Genomic DNA, 23,334 nt, shown 5'->3' on the forward strand with positions numbered 1-23,334 from the left:
ACCCCTGACGAAGGTGATTAGACAGAAACGCGTCGGCTACCGGGGATTACTATATACCGGAGAGTACAATTTTGTTGTCATATTTTTCATGTAATTTGTTGTTTTTTGTTTTTGTTGTTTTTTTATATGTGTGTACGGTACATTTTTTTGTATAAACTTTGATGTTTTTTAATTATTGATCATTTTTATGGTTGTATATTTTTATGCATATCTAATAAATACAATCTTTTGCATAATATATGTGTATGTTGCCTTTAAAAGTCCCAATGAAGGGGGATTTCTCTTCTTTTTTTTTCAATTACATATCAGGGATGTGGCAACTACACTTTTTTGATCTGATATGGTGAAACCCTCTTTTCTGTTTTTCAATATCATAGACATGATCATGTAAGCGATCCCGGAGTCTCCTCGTGGTTCCACCAACGTATTGTGCAAGCCTTACATGTAATTAGATAAATAATATTCCTAGTGTTGCAATTAACAAAGGTCTTTATTCTAAAGGATCTATGATTAACTGTAGAGCGAAATGAATCACCCCTAATTAACCGAGGACAACACGGACAATTACTAGCTCCATATTTGTACAAACTGGTAAAATCCAGCCATGTACCTCTGTGGACACGGGAAACAAAATCACTTGGGGACAACGTATTGGCCAGAGAGGGGACACGCCTGGACACTGTTTTAAAACCCCTAGATAGAGCATTACTAGCGGGATGATGGGGAGGATGCTGTGCAGGCCAGCTCCAGCGCCACCCATGGAAATGGGTTTCCATGTTTTGTGTATGCTACAAGACCTTGAAGAGTTGCATGGTGAGTCTGTCGTGAGCCGGGAGGTAGTGGACACCCCTTTGGTGGAGGCTCCCTTCAAGCTCCGGTCAGACATTTATCCTATTAATTCCAGAGGTAAGGCCCTAGATTTGTTCCAAAAAATGTAGAAAAAGAACTCACTAGGTTGGCACTTTGTACCAGCAATAAAGGACACATTTTCAATTATAATATTACTGTGGAGGAACGTGGCGCCCTCTCAGAGCTGAGCCGGGATTCTTCTATACTAATTAAATGTTCAGACAAGGGTGGACTGATAGTTGTCCAGGATGCTTCTGCCTATGAGGCGAAGGCTGCCCAACAATTGTCAGACTCGAACACACTTACATTAAATTAAGGGGAAACCCTACAAAAGAGTTTAAGGAGATCTTGTGTATTTTAGCTCAGAAGGGTGTCCGCTTGGGTATTTTATCCAAAAATGAAGGTGAAGCATTGGTACCAGAATTCCCCATTTTTTCCTATTTTTCACCATCTCCCCAAGACCCACAAGAGACTTGATCCCCTTGTGGGGCGCCCTATAGTAGCTGGAATTAGCTCATTAAATGAAAATGTAGGTTTTTGGGTCGATTATCAGCTGCAACCACTTGTCCAGTTTCCTAGCTACTTTAAAGACACAAAACAATTATTACATTTATGTGATAAGATTGAATAAGTGGAGGGGGATGTGTGGATTACTAGTGATGTGTCCAGCTTGTATTCCTCGATTCCGCATGCATTGGGCTTGCGAGTGGTGGAATACTTTCTGGGTATGTACAGTGGTTACTCCCTTATATTGAAGGAATACATCATTGAGTGTCTTAACTATCTCCTCACACACAACTTTTTGTTTTGATGACTCTTTCTATCTCCAAAAGTGTGGGGCACCCATGGGTGCTGTTTGTCACTCTCTCAATCCAGCCTTTAAATATGTTGGTAGAAGAGGGTTTTCATTTTTGGAGATATGAATCCCTTTTGTTTTGGCATCAGGATGTACCATCGGTACATTGATGACCTTCTGTTCATTTGTTCTGTTACTGTGGGGACTTTGGATAGTTTTTCAAAATATTTGAACAACACTCTAAATCTTAAGTCTTTTGGACGATAGATCTGTCCCGTTTTTGGACGTGGTTTTGTTACATCGCGAGGTTCATATTGTTTCCATTTTATATAGGAAACCCCGGTCAAGGAACACACTTCTCCTTGCGGACTCTGGGCACCCCAGGCATGTCACCAGTGGTATTCCTGTGGGACAATTTCTGAGGTTGAGCAGGATCTCCAGTGATGCGAGTGATTTCCAGCAAGAAAGTGATGAGACGTCTGGTAGGTTTAGTGATCATGGCTACACGTGGCACCTACATTACCAAGAGCGATTCACATCGCTGAACGGACATCTAGAGAGTGCTTGCTACGGAACACTAAGCCAGAATCTAGTACAGTAAGGATTCCTGTTTTTTCACCCCCATATAGTATAGAGTACAGTAAGATTAGGAAAAGTATGGAGCGTTATATTCCAATTTTTTTAAAGATGAACAATATCAAAGTATTCTATCTAGGGGTTTCAAAACAGTGTCCAGACGTGTCCCCTCTCTGGCCAATACGTTGTCCCCAAGTGATTTTGTTTCCTTTGTCCACAGAGGTACATGGCTGGATTTTACTGGTTTGTACAAAAGTGGAGCTAGTAGTTGTCCGTGTTGTCCTCGGTTAATTAGGGGAGATTCATTTCAGTCTACAGTTAAAGTGTAAGTGATCCCGGAGTCTCCTCGTGGTTCAACCAACGTATTGTATTGTACAAGCTTTACATGTAATTAGATAAATAATATTCCTAGTGTTGCAATTAACAAAGGTCTTTATTCTAAATGATCTACAGTTAAAGTGTAAGTTCACCTTTACAGAAAACTCTGTAAGGTGAACTTACACAGGTCCCCCTCCTCGCCCCCCTCCAGTCCTGCTGACCTGGGCCACGGCAATCTCCGGTTCTAAGCCCCGGTATATCCGCGCCAGGAGTCCGGGGCTTAGAAACCCTCTCTGCATCCACGCGGCCTCTTCATGGCTGACAGGAGGGGCTATGCGGCTGCTGATTGGTCGGCTCCACCCATGTGACGGTGCTGATCATTTAGAATGCTCCAAAACCTCCCTCCTGACGAGGGACATTTTGGACATTCAGCTCAGGGGATTTTTAAGCCCTGGACCCCTGGTGCGGATATCAGGGGGCTTAGAACCAAAGATTGCCGCGATCCAGGTCAGCGGGACCGGGGAAGGGGGCGAGGAGTGGGACCTGTGTAAGTTCACCTCACAGAGTTTTCTGTGAAGCTGAACTTACCCTTTAACCATAGATCCTTTAGAATAAAGACCTTTGTTAATTGCAACACTAGGAATATTATTTATCTAATTACATGTAAGGCTTGCACAATACAATATGTTGGTGGAACCACTAGGAGACTCGGGGATCGCTTACATGATCATGTCTATGATATGGAAAAAGAACATGGGACTAATGGAGCTAGACACTTTAATGAGACACATGAGGGGGCACTTGTTTATTACAAATACAAGGTATAGAAAAAATGTGAACACCTAGGAGAGGTGAGGATTATTTTAGAATACTTTGTAAGTGAGAGGTGTTCTGGATATTCTCTTTGCAACCCAGGAAACTGGGGGGCCTCAATTTTGAATGGGATTTGACCCATATTTATGCACTGTTTTTTTTTTATATTTTTTTTTATAATTCATTCTTTATTAAACATTTTTCTCTTATTACAATACACATTTACATGGCTCATTTCACCAAGACAAAGAACAATATTCAATATCCCGGTTTATATGTACACGCCAACAACAGGGATGGCTCCCTCTACACCCCCCCATACTCTAAAAAAAAGAAAAGAAAAGAAGAAAAAAAAAACCCGGTTTTATAAGAGTGCTATAAAAATAATTTAAGATCTTCGATATTAAACTCTGTATACATTGCTGACTTAATACGTGTTAAAGGAGAAAGAGAGGAGAAAAAAAATAAAAAGAAAGGGAAAAGTGCTGTGCTCACTGCTCTAATATGTGTCATTAACTTATTACACGTGGAAAAATAAAAAAACAACCAAAAACTCCAATTTTATAAAAGTGTTATAAAACTTATTTAAATTATTCAAATATTAGTGCTCTTTATATATTATTGACCTGGTATGTGTGAAAAAAATAAATAAGGGGGGGGGGGAAACACCCTCCCCTCATTTATGAATGCATTATAAAATAATTCAGACATTTTCAAGTGCTTGAATGCACTGTTTTTTACCATCAGTTTCTCAGCTATTTATTTTATATGTCTTAAAGGTTGAGAGATATTTTGTTATAATACGGGCATATCAGTTTAGGTGAAGGTGTCATCGCTCTGCCTATTATATCATGTTATATTACATCATATTATATGATATATATGTGGGGGGGTTTTCCTCCTGACAAGGAGCTATGCTGTATCTTCTTTTATAGTTTTTTTGTTTTGTTTTTGTTTTTTTTATTCTTGTAAATGTGATTCTAGAAATGGTGTTTATACATTCATTGTGGTAATTGTTTGTTTTTTCTTATATGATGGATATTGACACAGTATTGTTAATGCCATTCGTTTGTGAATTCTCTATTTAGAAGCAAAGAACAGAACACACTGATCACTGAAGCAGTCACATCTGTTTTGAATTTACTATGCTATGTGATCATGTGATTTTTTTTGTATATTAACACATTGGTGATTGTGTTCTAAATGGTTTTGATGAAGAATGCTAGTCGCGTGAAACGCGTTTTTCCCCTGCCATTGCCTATGTCATTGTTTCTTTGCATTTGGTTTTATACTCCTCATAAAAATATTTTTTCATTGCATCTACTTTGGTAGTGCGACCATCCTATTTTTGTTCTTCCATTTGCAAACAGGACTTCTTATGACTTTCTTCCACCAATGTCTTTCTTCTTGTCACTCTTCCATAAAGGGCAGATTTGTGGAGAACACGACTAATAGTTGTCCTGTGGACAGATTCTCCCACCTGAGCTGTGGATCTCTGCAGCTCCTCCAGAGTTACCATGGACCTCTTGGCTCTTCTCTGATGAATGCTCTCCTTGCCCGGCCGGTCAGTTTAGGTGGACGGCTATGTCTTGGTAGGTTTGCAGTTGTGCCATACTCTTTCCATTTTCCAATGATGGATTGAACAGAGCTCCGTGAGATGTTCAATGCTTGGGAGATTTTTTTAAAACTTAACCCTGCTTTATACTTCTCCACAACTTTATCCCTGACCTGTCTGGTGTGTTCCTTGGCCTTCATGATGCTGTTTGTTCACTAAGGTTCTCTAACAAACCTCTGAGGGCTTCACAGAACAGCTGTATTTTTACTGAGATTAAATTACACACAGGTGGACTCTATTTACTAATTAGGTGACTTTTGAAGGCAATTGGTTCCACTAAATTTTAGTTAGGGGTATCAGAGTAAATGGGGCGGAATACAAATGCCTCCCACACTTTTCACATATTTATTTGTAAAACATTTTGAAAACCATTTATCATTTTCCTTCCACTTCACAATTATGTGACACTTTGTGTTGGTCTATCACATAAAATCCCAATAAAATACATTTACGTGTTTGGTTGTAACATGACAAGATGTGCAAAATTTCAAGGGGTGTGAATACTTTTTCAAGCCCCTGTAAATGGCAAGCATTATCTAGCTAGCAGAGCAAAACACTGAGGCACTAGTAGAGGAGGGACTAAATACCCTCTGAGCAGCCAGCATCAGGGGGAGACTGATTACTGGGATCTGCTGGAAGACACCTGCAGGTGAAACTGGAACTACAACCTTCCTCACTGGGAACCACAGTGCCACCAGCAGGTGTTCCAGGTCCTGACACCACCAATACCCCATCCAACCCATCACTCCCAGCAATCTGTCAGCGCTCTGTCCACCCAACACTCCCAGCTACTAACCTGACAAACTCTCACAGGAAGGAAATAATAAACCAGTCCAAAGAGAAACATATCAGGGAGTGGAATAAAATATACTCCCAGGGAGAAACCAATTACCCCATCAAGAGACTACAGACTGGTCCGTACCTGGAAATATTACCAAACCCTAAAGACACATCCAAACCCCAACAGACTTTGTGTCCACATGCTGAAAATTGAGTTATGGCGACACTGAAAGACCTACAAGCCCAGAGAGAGCAGACTGGATCAGAGGTGTAACCAGGGCGCCCCGGGTGATCAGCCCCTTCATGTTAAAAACTACAAATCTAAGTACAGGATGTTCTGAGAAATGAATGTTTTGTGAATGGATGTTCTGATTCCTGGAATTAAGTAAACTTACTGTTATCTTCTTTTTGGGTCTCATCTGTCTGGCTTGCCATGGCTTCCAGAATCTTCTGGATGTCGCTGTTGAGAGAACCTGTAATATAAAGAACATCATCTCAGTCTGCTGTGTACATGTCCTTCAGACCGCACTTTAATATACACATACATTTTCTGTGGAATAACATTTCCAAGTTTAACCACCACAAACATTTGACATCTGAAAAATAAATTTCTTGCCATGCCTATAACGTCCTAACCTTACCCTTAACCTCTGGACTTAAATGGCCCTTACCCCCAACACTAAACTAAAAAATGTAATTATAATCACTTTCTTCTTGCAGGAATATTTATTACTAGTCAAACTATCCCACCAGTATTTTTCATCACTAAAAACCAACACAATGTCTTCCAATGGAAGGGTCTCCACCAGCCAATGGCAGGCAAGCAACACCTAGGGAGAAAAACCAAAGAGGAGGCAATGGGAAACAGGGGAGTGGTGGCAGCTGTGGGGAGGGAGAAAGAGCGCACTGGGAGCTCCTAACACTGCGTGGAAGTGGCTATCGTGGCAGATTCAGGGCTTTACTTCATGCTAGTTCTGCCCCCCTGAAGAGCACTGATCTGATGACTAGAGGGATAATGATAGGGTTGGAAAAAACACAAATCCAGAGAATGGATGAAGCAGTAGCAGGGAGATCCTTGTACTGCAGCTCCTCAGGTACAGCTTCCTCTCCAGCAGTCTTCTCCAGCAAGGAGAACAGTGAGCAGCACAGTAGTGACATCACTCCAAATCTGGTGAGACCAGCATTCTGAGGCAGCAGTGCCTTAGATCAGGGGTGTCAAACTCCATTTCATCAAGGACCGCACCAGCATTATGGGGCCGGTTGTAGCTGTAAGACTAGATGTCCAGAGCACCCCATCCCTCCTTACATCAGATGTCAAGAGCCCCCTACCATCTGAAATCAAGTATCCCCCACCCTCCCTTACATCACAGTGCACCCCATTTATCTTGTGCTGATGCTGGGAAGAAGCTGGGAGCAGAGCTGAGAAGCAAAAAGTGAAGGATCTGGAGAAAGACCAGATCAATGCTGGAGTCAGCTCAGGGGAGATAGAGATGACGGGTGCTGCGGTTGCAAAGGGAGGCACAGGAGCTGTAGGAGGAGGGCTGGAGTCAGCTCAGGGGAGGCGGAGACGAGGAGATGCTGTGGCTGAACAGAGAGGTACAGGACCTGTAAGAGGAGGGCTGGAGTCAGCTCAGGGGAGGCGGAGATGAGGGGGTGCTGTGGCTGCACAGAAAGGTACAGGATGTATAGGAGGAGGGCTGGAGTCAGCTTAGGGGAGGCGGAGATGAGGGGTGCTGCGGCTGCACAGAGAGGCACAGGACTTGTAGGAGGAGGGCTGGAGTCTGCTCGGGGGAGGCGGAGACGAGGGGGTGCTGCGGCTGCACAGAGAGGCACAGGACATGTAGGAGGAGGGCTGGAGTCAGCTCAGGGGAGGCGGAGATGAGGGGGGTGCTGCACCTGCACAGACAGGTACAGGACGTGTAGGAGGAGGGCTGGAGTCAGCTTGGGGGAGGTGGAGATGAGGGGGTGCTGCGCCTGCACGGAAGGTGCAGGACCTGTAAGAGGAGGTGTGACGGGAGGGCCCGTGGAACTCAGAATACATCTTATGTCTAAGGCACCCTGTGCCATCCTGGCACAGGGTGAGTGAGAAAATATATCTTGGACTACTTAAAATGGGACAGTAATATTTGTCCACAATATCTCCCAGGATGTATGTAAAGACTATTATTGGTTTTGTTGATTCTGAACTCAACCTGTTAATTGAATGAGCTAATGACATTGTCCTCTATACAATGTAGGAGACGGGACGACTGCTATTGTGTTGATATAACTGTGTGAAGCTCGGTGACCACAAGTCTGGGCGAAAGGTCATGTCTCAGTCACCTAGGCTGTATAGAGGATTAGATAATTAGATCATGTTAATTAGGTTACGTTTGTATTGTTAGAGTAATCTTCTCCTGTGTATATAAGACTGTATTCTGATTCTGAATAAAGTCAGTTCTTGGTAGCAACAGCAAGTGTCGCCTTGTTTGTGCTCAGAGAGTTTGGGATATCTGTATACAGACTGGGAGGAAGTAGTATATGACGGAAGCACTCAAGCGGAGTGTGGGACGTTCCGTGACAGGAGGGCTGGAGTCAGCTCGGGGGAGGTGGAGATGAGGGAGTGCTGCAGCTGCACAGGGAGGTACAGGACGTGTAGGAGGAGGGCTGGAGTCAGCTCGGGGGAGGCGGAGATGAGGGGGTGCTGCGCCTGCACAGACAGGTACAGGACGTGTAGGAGGAGGGCTGGAGTCAGCTCGGGGAGGAGGAGATGAGGGGGTGCTGCACAGAGAGGCACAGGACATGTAGGAGGAGGGCTGGAGTCAGCTTGGGGGAGGCGGAGATGGGGGGGTGCTGCAGCTGCACAGCGAGGTACAGGACATGAAGGAGGAGGGTTGGAGTCAGCTCGGGGGAGGCAGAGATGAGGGGGTGCTGCAGCTGCACAGATAGGCATAGGATGTGTAGGAGGAGGGCTGGAGCCAGCTCAGGGGAGGCGGAGATGAGGGGGTGCTGCGGCTGCACAGAGAGGTACAGAACGTGTAGGAGGAGGGCTGGAGTCAGCTTGGGGGAGGCAGAGATGAGGGGGTGCTGCGCCTGCACAGAGAGGTACAAGACGTGGAGGAGGAGGGCTGGAGTCAGCTCGGGGGAGGCGGAGATGAGGGGGTGCTGTGCCTGCACAGAGAGGCACAGGACATGTAGGAGGAGGGCTGGAGTCAGCTCGGGGGAGGTGGAGATGAGGGGGTGCTGCAGCTGCACAGATAGGTACAGGACGTGTAGGAGGAGGGCTGGAGTCAGCTCAGGGGAGGCGGAGATGAGGGGGTGCTGTGCCTGCACAGAGAGGTACAAGACATGTAGGAGGAGGGCTGGAGTCAGCGCAGGGGAGGCGGAGATGAGGGGGTGCTGCGGCTGCACAGAGAGGTACAGAACGTGTAGGAGGAGGACTGGAGTCAGCTCGGGGGAGGCAGAGATGAGGGGGTGCTGCGCCTGCACAGAGAGGTACAGAACGTGTAGGAGGAGGGCTGGAGTCAGCTCGGGGGAGGCGGAGATGAGGGGGTGCTGCGCCTGCACAGAGAGGTACAAGACGTGTAGGTGGAGGGCTGGAGTCAGCTCGAGGAAGGCGGAGATGAAGGGGTGCTGTGCCTGCACAGAGAGGCACAGGATATGTAGGAGGAGGGCTGGAGTCAGCTCGGGGGAGGTGGAGATGAGGGGGTGCTGCAGCTGCACAGATAGGTACAGGACGTGTAGGAGGAGGGCTGGAGTCAGCTTGGGGGAGGCGGAGATGAGGGGGTGCTGCAGCTGCACAGATAGGTACAGGACGTGTAGGAGGAGGGCTGGAGTCAGCTCAGGGGAGGCGGAGATGAGGGGGTGCTGCGCCTGCACAGAGAGGTACAAGACATGTAGGAGGAGGGCTGGAGTCAGCTCAGGGGAGGCGGAGATGAGGGGGTGCTGCACCTGCACAGAGAGGCACAGGACATGTAGGAGGAGGGCTGGAGTCAGCTCGGGGGAGGTGGAGATGGGGGGGTGCTGCAGCTGCACAGGGAGGTGCAGGACATGTAGGAGGAGGGCTGGAGTCAGCTCGGGAGGTGGAGATGAGGGGGTGCTGCAGCTGCACAGATAGGTACAGGACGTGTAGGAGGAGGGCTGGAGCCAGCTCAAGGGAGGCAGAGATGAGGAGGTGCTAAGGCTGCACAGAGAGGCATAGGACATGTAGGAGGAGGGCTGGAATCAGCTCAGGGGAGGCGGAGATGAGGGGGTGCTGCGGCTGCACAGAGAGGTACAAGACGTGTAGCAAGAGGGCTGGAGTCAGCTCGGGGGAGGCGGAGATGAGGGGGTGCTGCGCCTGCACAGACAGGTACAGGACGTGTAGGAGGAGGGCTGGAGTCAGCTTGGGGGAGGTGGAGACGAGGGGGTGCTGCAGCTGCACAGGGAGGTACAGGATCTGTAGGAGGAGGGCTGGAGTCAGCTCAGGGGATTCGGAGATGAGGGGTGCTGCAGCTTCACAGAGAGGTACAGGACGTGTAGGAGGAGGGCTGGAGTCAGCTCGGGGAGGTGGAGACGAGCGGTGCTGCGGCTGCACAGAGAGGCACAGAACATTTAGGAGGAGGGCTGGAGTCAGCTCAGGGGAGGCGGAGACGAGCAGTGCTGCGGCTGCACAGAGAGGCACAGGATCTGTAGGAGGAGGGCTGGAGTCAGCTCAGGGGAGGCGGAGATGAGGGGGTGCTGCGTCTGCACAGAGAGGCACAGGACATGTAGGATTAGGGCTGAAGTCAGCTCAGGGGAGGCAGAGATGAGGGGGTGCTGCAGCTGCCCAGATAGGTCCAGGACGTTTAGGAGGAGGGCTGGAGTCAGCTTGGGGGAGGCGGAGATGAGGAGGTGCTGCATCTGCACAGGGAGGTACAGGACATGTAGGGGGAGAGCTGGAGTCAGCTCAGGGGAGGCGGAGATGGGGGGGTGCTGCACCTGCCCAGAGAGGTCCAGGACGTTTAGGAGGAGGGCTGGAGTCAGCTTGGGGGAGGCGGAGATGAGGAGGTGCTGCATCTGCACAGGGAGGTACAGGACATGTAGGGGGAGAGCTGGAGTCAGCTCAGGGGAGGCGGAGATGGGGGGGTGCTGCAGCTGCACAGAGAAGTACAGGACCTATAGGAGGAGTTCTGTCTTCCTCTCTGCTGTCGACTGATGAGGTAGTGGGGGCAGAGACAAGCCTCTCCATGGCTGCACGAAGAAGCACAGGATTTGGCAGAGGAATTGTGACCTCCACTTTGCCCCCACGTTGTTTTAGCTGTTGGCAGCAGAGACAAGGGGGGTGCCGCAGCTGCAGGAGAGGTGCGAGGGTCACATGAAGAGGCCTGGGGGGCAGGATTGGTTTGACACATGTGCCTTAGATGATCTCACACTGCAGATATACAGCAATGAGACTACAGAACAGGGGTGCCTGGGCACACAAAGTACACTCGGTAGACATAAGGTAATGCTGTGGCCACAATTAAAACGTATAGATGTTCCATATGCCTTGGTAAACCTTTGCTTTTTGAATTCAGGTCCACTTAAGGCTGAAGTCCAGGTCTCCTGCCATGTCGTTGGGGCCCAAGTGGCCATTACTAATTGGGCTAATATGTGCATTGCATCATACTGAACATAGCTATATACAGTATGGCAGCACTACGTTCTAAAGCAGTGTAGCACCATCCAGTGTGCTAGAGTAGAAAAATGTTAGGTTTTTGTTAGTGTAGGTAAATTCAGGCTTAGCTAGCAGCCAAGCCTGTGTTTTGATCTGGGTCTGGGCAGTGATCCAGTGAGGCTGGATGACTCACAGGCAGCATCTCTGATACCTCCTCCTACTTCTAGAAACTTGGAGAAGATTCTAGAAGAATGGGAGTGGAGGTCAGGAGGAGCTGCCTGGAGTATTCATGAGGGCCCTGACCAATACCCAACAGATGGGTTGGCAGGAGGCAGGCCCCCACAAATACTCAGGGTCAACCTAGCAGGCGCAGTGGAGTTGGGTGGAAGACAGGAGATGGAGTGTTAGGCTGGTAACCGCCTAGTCTGGGGGAGTGGGAATGACCTTGGGCCTGGGCTCGGGTGCAGAAAGGACCCTCTTCATCACACACAGAGGTGCCTTGACTGGAGGCACAGGAGCAGGAGAAGGACAGCAGCAAGAGAACACTGCCGGGCAAATCTCCAGGAGGAAGACAGCCAAATGGCTGGTGAGTGAGACAGTCAGAAAAAACTGAGTGGCAACCTGAGAGGACTGGATGAGAGCGATCTGGGATGGATGCAGAGTCAGTCTGGGAGGACTGTGGAGGAAAAGTCAGGAGGACTGTGGAAAGGGGCAGCTGCAGCCAGGCGGGCTGGCAGTGCCTGAAGAGCTGGTGCTGGGATCAGTAGCCACAGGAGGACAGCTGGGCACTAGGACTTTGCTACACAACCAAGGGGCCCACGGTCCCTGCCTGTAAAGGGCATCTGCTAACTATCTGACTGAGCCCTTTTTGTCAGATTACCCAACAGTGCCAGCTGGTCTTGTGGAGTTGTAGAGCTTCAAGCAAGTATTGTGCTGGAGGAGCTGAGGAGTGTGTAATTAGATTGTACAGAAGAAGTTGTCCCTTGAAAAGTTCTGACAAAGTCAAGTGGGCATCCCATATTACCCTTTTCCTCAACCAAGTTAAACCCCCTAATAAAAATACAAAAACAAAGCACCAAACTGTTCCTTGACTCAAGTGTGCCTGGCTGTGCAGGGTGGGGGATCCCTTTCTAGGGGGTGTGCTACAGCAGTATGGGTGATTTCCCGTCTGATACCAGAACAAAACCAAGGTTCAGATTGTGACATCATCTCCCCACCTCAGCCAATCAGAGGAAGTCTTGTATTAATTAATAAAAATAAGAGGAGTGTGTGGATTTATATTTTAGTCCCAGTTATGATGGACATTCATCACCAGAGTTCACCAACACTGGGCATGAGGCTGGTCTACACAATGGAGCCAGAAAAAAACATGTTCTGATATTGTATGGTGTGAATAAGCCAAAAATTGACCAAATCATCAATCAATCAGAAAAAGCTACCGTGTTTCCTTCTACAGATTAATCAAACTTCTCAACCTCTTAATGATATTTTCTGAAATTCTGCTGTCTCCAGTCAGAAACTTTAAACCGTCTGTGCTGGGAGATCCAAGCACAGCCCAAAAGTGTCAAGGCACACCCATATTTAAACAAACCACTCCCATTCCCATGTAATTCCCTCCCCTTTCAAGGTCCAAGGTTGGGTCAATGGTTTGGGGAATTTTATAATAATAATATACTTCCACAAAATAGATATTTCATGTCTCATCTTGGAGCGTGCCATCACCTGTTACATCATCTGATAAAATTTGGTTCACAGATGTCTCCATCCCATTTATTTTATACTGTACATTCATTCACCTTCATGACTATACAGACCTCTGTACTATACACATATCCCCTTTTATCCTGATCACCTGGATAGATCACATTCTACAGTCTCTCTGTGAATCTCGGTATGAATTATGTTTTTAACAAGTTTCTTCACCTTTTGTAGTTTGTACCCTTCACCCTTAAATCCTGCCCCAGCTCACCTCTCATGTCCTTTACAAAGGTTTCGATGTTGGTCAGTTTCTCCATCATTCTGGAATCTAGAGGAGGAGAACATCCATAAGATGAGGAAACCAGACCCCCGTCACATAGTGTCACCCCTGCAGGCTTGAATGGAGGAGAAGATTCGAATGCCGCACACCGGATGTAGTCAAAAAATTTTCACTTTATTGAAAAAATGGGATCATCAAAATAACAAGACTGTCATGCAGAAAGTACAGGTAAGCTGACGCGTTTCACACTCAGGACTGAGTGCTTACTCATAGCTAACAAATATTAAAAAGACAAACTTTTATATAGCTCAATGGGGTATCACATGATTGCCCAATTAGATGGTCATTGAGTCTCAGCTGGAAGCCGATTTAATGAGGTCTCGGCATCTGCTGGCTATTTGGTGTGTTGACTGATTGAGAAATGTTTTCAAAACCGTGGCATGTAAATAGATGACAAAGAAGGTGAAAAAAGATGTGTATATGTACATGTGTAGGCAAAAAATATATATGTGTGTATATATATATGGTGAATCCTATCAATAAATGTGTATATAATAATGAATATACTTCTATAACGTGTATATATAAAAAGGTGATAAGTATCAAAAAAAGAATTACTATTAGGTGAAAGAAAAAAATTGTGTAAAAAATATTTCTCATTAAAAAAGAGAAAATATATTAATAAAAATATTCAGACAACGTGCAAAGTAAATGTGAAGAATGAATGTAATAAAACTATATGTGAACAAAATATATAAATATGATGAAGCTCTCTGTAATATGCCGGTGAAGTGGATGAAACTCTCTATAATAAGCCAGAATAATACAGGTGAAATATAGAGCAATGTGACCTGAAATAATGCGTGATATGCCCGCGGTTGATAACAAGGTACATATAGAGCCCTATAATAATAGAAATAAACTGTGGGATTCTAAGACATAAAATCACGCTGATAAGGGTTGCCCTGATCTGGTCAAATGGCAGTGATATATGCAGGGTCCCAGTAGACTGACTTATAGCGTAGTGATTCTAAATGATGAGCCTGGCCGAGAGCAGGGTGTGTGTGGAATTTCAGGAATGAAGCAGCGGTGTTCAAAATAATAGAGCGCCGCTAATCTATATCACACTAAATGTCTAGATGGAATTATAATGATGGTAATAAAGTTGGGGGTGGTCTCGGCCAGTCACCTGAGTTTAAGGGGTCACAAAAAAGGACAAATAAAAAACAAGTAAGATACTCCAGGCTGGACGAAAATGTTACCAGACTGGGATCGTAAAAATTATCCGGACAGACAATTAAGTTAAAAATATGTTAGTTTGTGATCCATCTCGGGTGGCTCATATAAAAGCATGTCTCAGTATATGTGTGTCAGCAAATGCCAAGACCTCCAAACAAAACATATTAGAATGATACATCTTATGAGTCCACTAATACAATGCTCATATATTGACACCGGCAAATGTAACAGATGAAAACAGGCATATAATGATCGGCGTGAATCCAATCTATAGAGACGATGAGAAGAAATGTTATAATGCTGCATTCTAAAGAGAAACAACTACATATTCATATTGCAACATTACACTCGCAAAATAAGCACTGAACACAAACGATACAATGTATGTCTGCTTATGTACATATACACTTTACCCAGTGGCATCCAGGGGCAAAGATCTTGATTTATTTCAGAGGTTGGTGGAGGGGGAATTAACTCGCTTGGCTCACAGTTGCCATAGAAAACCCATTAAAGATAATTTGACACAAAATGAGAGATTAGCCTTAAAAACACTAACAGCAGACACTAGCATAGTTATCAGGAATGCAGATAAAGGGGGGGTAGTGGTTGTCTTGGACACTGACATGTACATACAAGAAGCTTTACGTCAGTTATCTGACACACAGACCTACCAATTACTTTCATCCAATCCCACACTCCCCTTCAAACACAAACTTTCTGCCCTTTTAGACAGAGCGGTATCGATGGGTATTTTTTCACACTCAGATAAAGAGAAGCTTATTCCTGAACATCCAATCATGCCTATATTCCACCATTTACCCAAGGTCCACAAAGGTCTCCAGCCCTTAACAGGCCGGCCCATTGTAGCAGGCATCGGTTCACTTAACGAACGCCTGGGCGAATGGGTGGACTCCCAGTTACAGCCCTTGGCCACCAGCCTGCCTGGCTACCTGAGAGATACCAAGCAGTTGCTTAGTAAATTACACCATTTACGATGGGAGAGTGGATATAGGTGGATCAGTTGTGATGTCACCAGTCTCTATTCTAGCATCCCACATAATCTGGGTATACAGGCAGTTGCTTGGGCTCTCAAAGAATCAGGCAGATTTTCTCTCATTTTACAAGATTTTATTTTACAGGCATTAGATTATTTACTCACACACAATTTCTTCATGTTTGATGGGGGCTATTATCTCCAGAGATGCGGGGCCTCTATGGGCGCCAAATTTTCGCCCTCCCTCGCCAACATCTTTATGGGTTGGTGGGAGAGGTCTCGCGTCTTTGGAAGTGATAGTCCCCGCAGACTAGATACGGTTTTTTATTGCCGTTTCATTGATGACCTCCTGTTTATTACATCAGATGCAGATGCTGATCTAGGAACCTGGCTTTCATATTTCAACAACAATGATCTTAACTTGAACTTCACAGGCACCTTACAACCTCACAGCATCGAATTCTTGGACGTTAAGCTCACTGGTACAGGCAACTCCATCCATACCACCTTATATAGGAAGCCCACTGCTGGGAATGCCCTTCTTAGAGCAGATTCAGCACATCCCAAGCATACCATACGAGGTGTTCCGTATGGACAATTTTTGAGGCTCAAACGCTTGTGTAGCACCCCTGAAAGTTTTCACAGAGAGGCACAGAGTATGGCCCAGCGTTTTAGAAACCGGGGGTATGGTGCAGCTCTAATTAATAGAGCACTTGACAAAGCCAGCACCATCCCTAGACATACATTATTACAAGATAAACTTCACATTAGCCCCCCTTCTATTAACATCCCAGTATTTTCTACACCATACAGTGCAGAATTCAACCAAATTAGGAAAATTGTCACCAAATACCTTCCCATCTTATACAACGATGCTGCATTTAACAATATACTGTCCAAAGGGATTAAAGTGGTCTCCCGCAGGGCTCCCACCCTGGGGAATTCCCTTTCACCCAGCCTAGTAGTATCTGAACAAAGGAAGGCCAACTGGTTGAATTTTAAGGGTAACTACAAATGTGGCAAAAAAGGATGTAATTATTGTAGTCACATAAAAAAGGGCAAGCAGGTTCAATCTTGTACAAATGGCAAAGTTTTCAATATCGCCTCATTCATAAACTGCAACACCCAGTTTATAATATATGTGATTACTTGTGATATTTGCCAGATCCAGTATGTCGGGCGGACAACACGCCGCCTCAGGGACCGTCTGTATGACCATTTATACGATATTGAAAAGGATAGATTAACTAACGTAACAAAACATTGGATTTTTGCACACCAGAAAGACGTTACAAGTCTCCATATCCAAGGTATAGAGAAAATTGTCACCCCCACTAGGAGAGGAGACAGGTTCCAACTGCTTTGCAAACGCAAAGTTTATTGGATATTCTCTTTAAATACGAGAATTCCCTTGGGCCTCAATTTTGAATGGGATGTTTCCTATTTTTATGAGTAACTTTCCTATACTGCTTGAACATGGTCACAACACCTACACTATCATGAGTCCTTATAAAGAACATTTCATGTTTATTTTTTACATTTTTACGTTTTGTCAGCCATTTTCTATTTTCTTTTGTTTTGTGTTCCGGTCAGATGGTGCCAAAATAGGAGTTTTTTCCATCTACTGACCATTGGGGCCCATGTACAAACATACCCAATCTTATACATGAATATATAATATTTACCACCTTGATTGGTATATATGCCCGACAAGTTCCCCTACTCTGCATACTCAGTATAGTAACTATGGCAGAGCAGGAATTCGGGAACTATGGCCAATAATAGATATTTGCAAAAGGTTACATTAACAATAGCAATATACAATATCTTTTATTGTTTCGTGATATCCATCATGTTTGGGTGTTTTATATACCTGACTAAAGTACAAGCTAATTTTACCTGAGTATGCATATCGCGACAATATTGAGATAAATAGTTTTATTCCATCTCGTTTTTCACACATTTTTGTGTTATTATATCTACCTTTTCCTCGTTTTCTTTTGATAATTACTCATGATTTGTATCATGAGGTTTCACAATTTTATTTCATTATTATTACTTTTATTCTAGCTCATTCTTCATCACATAGATATATATGGAAATTTTCATTGTCCTATACATCTTTCTAGTTGTGTAGGAAACACCTGATATATATATTAGGTTTTTACGCAATATGTCTTCACACTTTTTCACTTTATTTTATTTCATTCATTTTATTCATTTTCATTCATTCACATTTTGTACGCCTTGTTGTCCATATATATATATTTTTTTTGGACATCTTGGGATCAAAATTCAGATATATTAAGCTTATTTATATGTACACAAGCTGACATACATTGTATCGTTTGTGTTCAGTGCTTATTTTGCGAGTGTAATGTTGCAATATGAATATGTAGTTGTTTCTCTTTAGAATGCAGCATTATAACATTTCTTCTCATCGTCTCTATAGATTGGATTCACGCCGATCATTATATGCCTGTTTTCATCTGTTACATTTGCCGGTGTCAATGTATGAGCATTGTATTAGTGGATTCATAAGATGTATTATTCTAATATGTTTTGTTTGGAGGTCTTGGCATTTGCTGACACACATATACTGAGACATGCTTTTATATGAGCCACCCGAGACGGATCATATACTAACATATTTTTAACTTAATTGTCTGTCCGGATAATTTTTACGATCCCAGTCTGGTAACATTTTCGTCCAGCCTGGAGTATCTTACTTGTTTTTTATTTGTCCTTTTTTGTGACCCCTTAAACTCAGGTGACTGGCCGAGACCACCCCCAACTTTATTACCATCATTATAATTCCATCTAGACATTTAGTGTGATATAGATTAGCGGCGCTCTATTATTTTGAACACCGCTGCTTCATTCCTGAAATTCCACACACACCCTGCTCACGGCCAGGTTCATCATTTAGAATCACTACGCTATAAGTCAGTCTACTGGGACCCTGCATATATCACTGCCATTTGACCAGATCAGGGCAACCCTGATCAGCGTGATTTTATGCCTTCGTATCCCAGCCTATAGTACCTTACTTGTTTTTCATTTATCCCTTTTTGTGACCCCTTAAATTTAGGTGACTGGCCGAGACCTCTACCAACTTTATTACCATCATTATAATTCCATCTAGATATTTAGTGTGACACAGATTAGCGGCGTTCTATTACCTTGAACACCGCTGCTTCATTCCTGAAATTCCACACACACCCTGCTCTCGGCCAGGCTCATCATTTAGAATCACTACGTTACAAGTCAGTCTACTGGGACCCTGCATATATCACTGCCATTTGACCAGATCAGGGCAACCCTTATCAGCGTGATTTTATGTCTTAGAATCCCACAGTTTATTTTTATTATTATAGGGCCCTATATGTACCTTGTTATCAACCGCGGGCATATCACGCATTATTTCAGGTCACATTGCTCTATATTTCACCTGTATTATTCTGGCTTATTATAGAGAGTTTCATCCACTTCACCGGCATATTACAGAGAGCTTCATCATATTTATATATTTTGTTCACATATAGTTTTATTACATTCATTCTTCACATTTACTTTGCACGTTGTCTGAATATTTTTATTAATATATTTTCTCTTTTTTAATGAGAAATATTTTTTACACAATTTTTTCCTTTCACCTAATAGTAATTCTTTTTTTGATACTTATCACCTTTTATATATACATGTTATAGAAGTATATTCATTATTATATACACGTTTATTGATAGGATTCACCATATATATATACACACATATATATTTTTTGCCTACACATGTACATATACACATCTTTTTTCACCTTCTTTGTCATCTATTTACATGCCACGGTTTTGAAAACATTTCTCAATCAGTCAACACACCAAATAGCCAGCAGATGCCGAGACCTCATTAAATCGGCTTCCAGCTGAGACTCAATGACCATCTAATTGGGCAATCATGTGATACCCCATTGAGCTATATAAAAGTTTGTCTTTTTAATATTTGTTAGCTATGAGTAAGCACTCAGTCCTGAGTGCGAAACGCGTCAGCTTATCTGTACTTTCTGCATGACAGTCTTGTTATTTTGATGATCCTATTTTTTCAATAAAGTGAAAATTTTTTGACTACATCCGGTGTGCGGCATCCGAATCTTCTCCTCCATTCAAGCTTGCTTTGCCTAGCATTCAGCCAGCACCTGGAGCTCTTCTGCTCTGAAACTTCTACTTCCACCTGGGTCAGTGTCAGCCTGAGCGGTGGAAATATTTTCTTTGCTTGTCTGCATCTAAGGATACATAGTGTCACCCCTACAAGGTCCATCTTACCATCCTGGGACAGTTTCTTCACTCTGGAGTCCACTCCTAGACTCAGGTTCCTCAGCTTCACCTCTATGTTCTGCTCTGTCTGATCCACCCCCTGACCTGCTGGAGACAAAGAACCAGAATTAATTCCCACAAATCAGTGATATGGAAGAGGACCATGAAACTGCCTTCACACTGGACCCCCCAATTATCTCTCAACTACCAAGATGTCCCTCTACTCAAAGATTTCATCCCATAATATCTTGGGGAAGATTAACTATTATAGTCACAAAAAAATGGTTTCTGGTTGTGACGGGAGTCACTTTGGGTGGGGTGCCTGAGAACTCCAGTCTGATCTGCGCTAGTCGGACTCGCTGTACAACCACAATGGAACATTGAATATATGTATATATTGTGTTTGTCTCATGCTGTTGGTCTCTTTTGCTGGGATCATTTGGGGTGTGGTTGTATTCCATTGTTTTATTGTGTCTGTCTGTCTTGGAAGAAAAGTATATTATGGGATGTATGTCTCTGTGGAGGGGGGATTCCTCCAACACCTTGCTTATTGGACAGTTTACCCCGCCCTGAATTCCAAAGGGAGGGGTGATTGTCCCCTGAGTTGGATATCTGTGTTGCACATGTGTTATAATAACGAGTTTGATGTTTTTCACCCTACACTGAGTTATGGCCATTGACTGGGTAGGCTAAAGGGTCTTGGATCGTGTGGTACCGGACAGAGAAAGCATTTACGGTGGACATAGTCCTGTTGAGGACAAGGGTTCATCACACTGGTAATGAATAGGTTAATTTGAAAAATGTATATATTTAATGTTTTTTGGGTCTTTAAATGAATTGTAATATTCTGGTAGGTATTAGTGCACAATCAGATAATATTATAGGTATAGATGTATTACTGGGTCATAATATGGTTACCAAGCCATCCCACTAGAACTGATGATGGGGTGAGACTGAGTGTCTGGTGATCATAGAAGAGTAGGGTAGAAAAGGCAGTGCGGGAGCTAACTTTAGGTGAAGAAATTTCCCAATTCACATGAACAACTTAGATCAGAACCTAAAATAAGAAAAGACAAGGTGCGCCAGACTAAGTGTACTCCCTAGATCTGAGGAAACAGCGGAGGCTGTGAAATGCGTCATCTGATTGGTCGCTTGATAGACGTCACATCCGGTCTTCGTAGCTTGCGCTCCAAGCTGACACGCACTTCCGGTTCCGGTTCCTGGTTTCCATCTTCCACACAGACATAGGGAACCACAGCGCTTTGGATATCTATATCCTCCGAGGCTTTACCATCATCTCAGCGACCCCCTCTTCAGCACCTGGACCCTGGACACAGTCAGCCCTCCATCATATGGACTGCATCTCGGACCGCCTGATGACCTCGCTCTTGCACCCTGGACCCCCCATTTATGTGCCTGATATCAATTGCCTTTTGTAAGTAGCCATTTGGCCTTTTTTTATTATTAAATTATTTTTTAATACTACACTTAGTCTGGTGCACCTTTGTCTTTTCTTAATTTTGTCTTTTAGAGTTATGCTTCCACTCTCAAGATTGCTGCCGCTAGTGTATACCTGGGACTTTCATTAGAACTGACTTTATACCAGAACTCTTCCTTTTTTTAATATATCCCTTGTCGTTTTCCCATTTCCCTATTTTTATTTCATTTTATTCAATATTGGTCAATTGATTTTGGCGCCATCTTGTTTCTTTTTCATTAGGTCGGAACCTGAAAGTAGTCAATAGGAAGCAGAAAAAAAGGAAGAACTGCCAATCATGGACAGGATGAGGGATGGTAAAATGTTGCTGCTCATGGACTGCAGGAGGGATTAGAAAGAGGAAATAAAACACAGTGGATTGTGGTCTGGGGTATATAAAGAGGGTGGAGGCAAGGAGTGGAGGAGACGGGCAGATTGGGTACTAATCATAATGGATTGGGAGACTTTATAGAGTGTAAGCTGATTGAGAGTACAGCAGAACAGATACTGTAAGTATTGGCTGAGCAAGGAGTTGGACTGACGCTGCCAGAGAATGTAATGTGGATGGTGGGGAGAGAGCTGCCTAATAATGTAATGTAGTTGGTGAGGGAAGAGCAGCAAACTAATGAAGTGTGGACGGTGATTATAGAGATGCCAGAAAATGTATTCTGGACAGTGGAGGGAGATCTTCCAGAGAATGTAGTGTGGACAGTGGGGGCAGACCTTCCAGAGAATAGAGTATGGACAGTGGAGGGAGATCTTCCAGAGATTGTAGTGTGCATGGTGGGGGATCTTCCAGAGAATGTAGTGTGGACAGTGGGAGGAGACCTTCCAGAGAATGTAGTGTGGACAGTGGGGGGAGATCTTCCAGAGATTGTAGTGTGCATGGTGGGGGATCTTCCAGAGAATGTAGTGTGGACAGTGGGAGGAGACCTTCCAGAGAATGTAGTGTGGACAGGTGGGGGGAGATCTTCCAGAGAATGTAGTGTGGACAGTGGGAAGAGACCTTCCAGAGAATGTAGTGTGGTTGGTGGTGGGGGATCTTCCAGAGAATGTAGTGTCGACAGTGGGACTAGACCTTCCAGAGTATGTAGTGTGGACAGGTGGGGGGAGATCTTCCAGAGAATGTAGTGTGGACAGTGGGGGGAGACCTTCCAGAGTATGTAGTGTGGACAATGGGAGGAGAGCTTCCAGAGAAAGTAGTGTGGACAGTGGGAGGAGACCTTCCAGAGAATGTAGTGTGGACAATGGGGGGAGATCCTCCAGAGAATGTAGTGTGGACAGTGGGAGGAGATCTTCCAGATAATGTAGTGTGGACAGTGGGGGGAGATCTTCCAGAGAATGTAGTGTGGACAGTGGGAAGAGACCTTCCAGAGAATGTAGTGTTAACAGTGGGGGGAGATCTTCCAGAGAATGTAGTGTGGACAGTGGGAAGAGACCTTCCAGAGAATGTAGTGTGGTTGGTGGTGGGGGATCTTCCAGAGAATGTAGTGTGGACAGTGGGACTAGACCTTCCAGAGTATGTAGTGTGGACAGGTGGGGGGAGATCTTCCAGAGAATGTAGTGTGGACAGTGCGGGGAGACCTTCCAGAGTATGTAGTGTGGACAGTGGGAGGAGATCTTCCAGAGAATGTAGTGTGGACAGTAGGGGGAGATCTTCCAGAGAATGTAGTGTGGACAGTGGGAAGAGACCTTCCAGAGAATGTAGTGTGAACAGTGGGGGGAGATCTTCCAGAGAATGTAGTGTGGACAGTGGGAGGAGATCTTCCAGAGAATGTAGTGTGGACAGTGGGAAGAGACCTTCCAGAGAATGTAGTGTGGACAGTGCGGGGAGACCTTCCAGAGAATGTAGTGTGGACAGTGGGAGGAGAGCTTCCAGAGAATGTAGTGTGGACAATGGGAGGAGAGGTTCCAGAGAAAGTAGTGTGGACAGTGGGAAGAGACCTTCCAGAGAATGTAGTGTGGACAGTGGGAGATCTTCCAGAGAATGTAG

General features: G+C 44.7%; 2 protein-coding genes across 2 annotated transcripts in view; one reads left to right on the forward strand and one right to left on the reverse strand.

Moving 5' to 3' along the window:
* Positions 1–23,334, forward strand: part of LOC141133875 (NACHT, LRR and PYD domains-containing protein 12-like) — a 981,044-nt gene that overhangs the window by 325,273 nt on the left and 632,437 nt on the right. The gene's annotated exons all lie outside the window — the stretch shown is intronic.
* LOC141133872 (asialoglycoprotein receptor 1-like) overlaps positions 1–23,334 on the reverse strand; it is a 48,850-nt gene that overhangs the window by 16,917 nt on the left and 8,599 nt on the right. The window contains exons 4-6 of the mRNA XM_073623459.1: positions 19,874–19,969; positions 13,313–13,369; positions 6,143–6,220 (exon numbers count right to left, since the gene is read on the reverse strand). Coding sequence (XP_073479560.1) covers positions 6,143–6,220; positions 13,313–13,369; positions 19,874–19,969 — 231 coding nt within the window. The remainder of the gene's footprint in view (positions 1–6,142; positions 6,221–13,312; positions 13,370–19,873; positions 19,970–23,334) is intronic.

The sequence above is a fragment of the Aquarana catesbeiana genome, linkage group LG03 (assembly GCF_042186555.1).
Source record: "Aquarana catesbeiana isolate 2022-GZ linkage group LG03, ASM4218655v1, whole genome shotgun sequence".
Taxonomy (NCBI): Eukaryota; Metazoa; Chordata; class Amphibia; order Anura; family Ranidae; genus Aquarana; species Aquarana catesbeiana.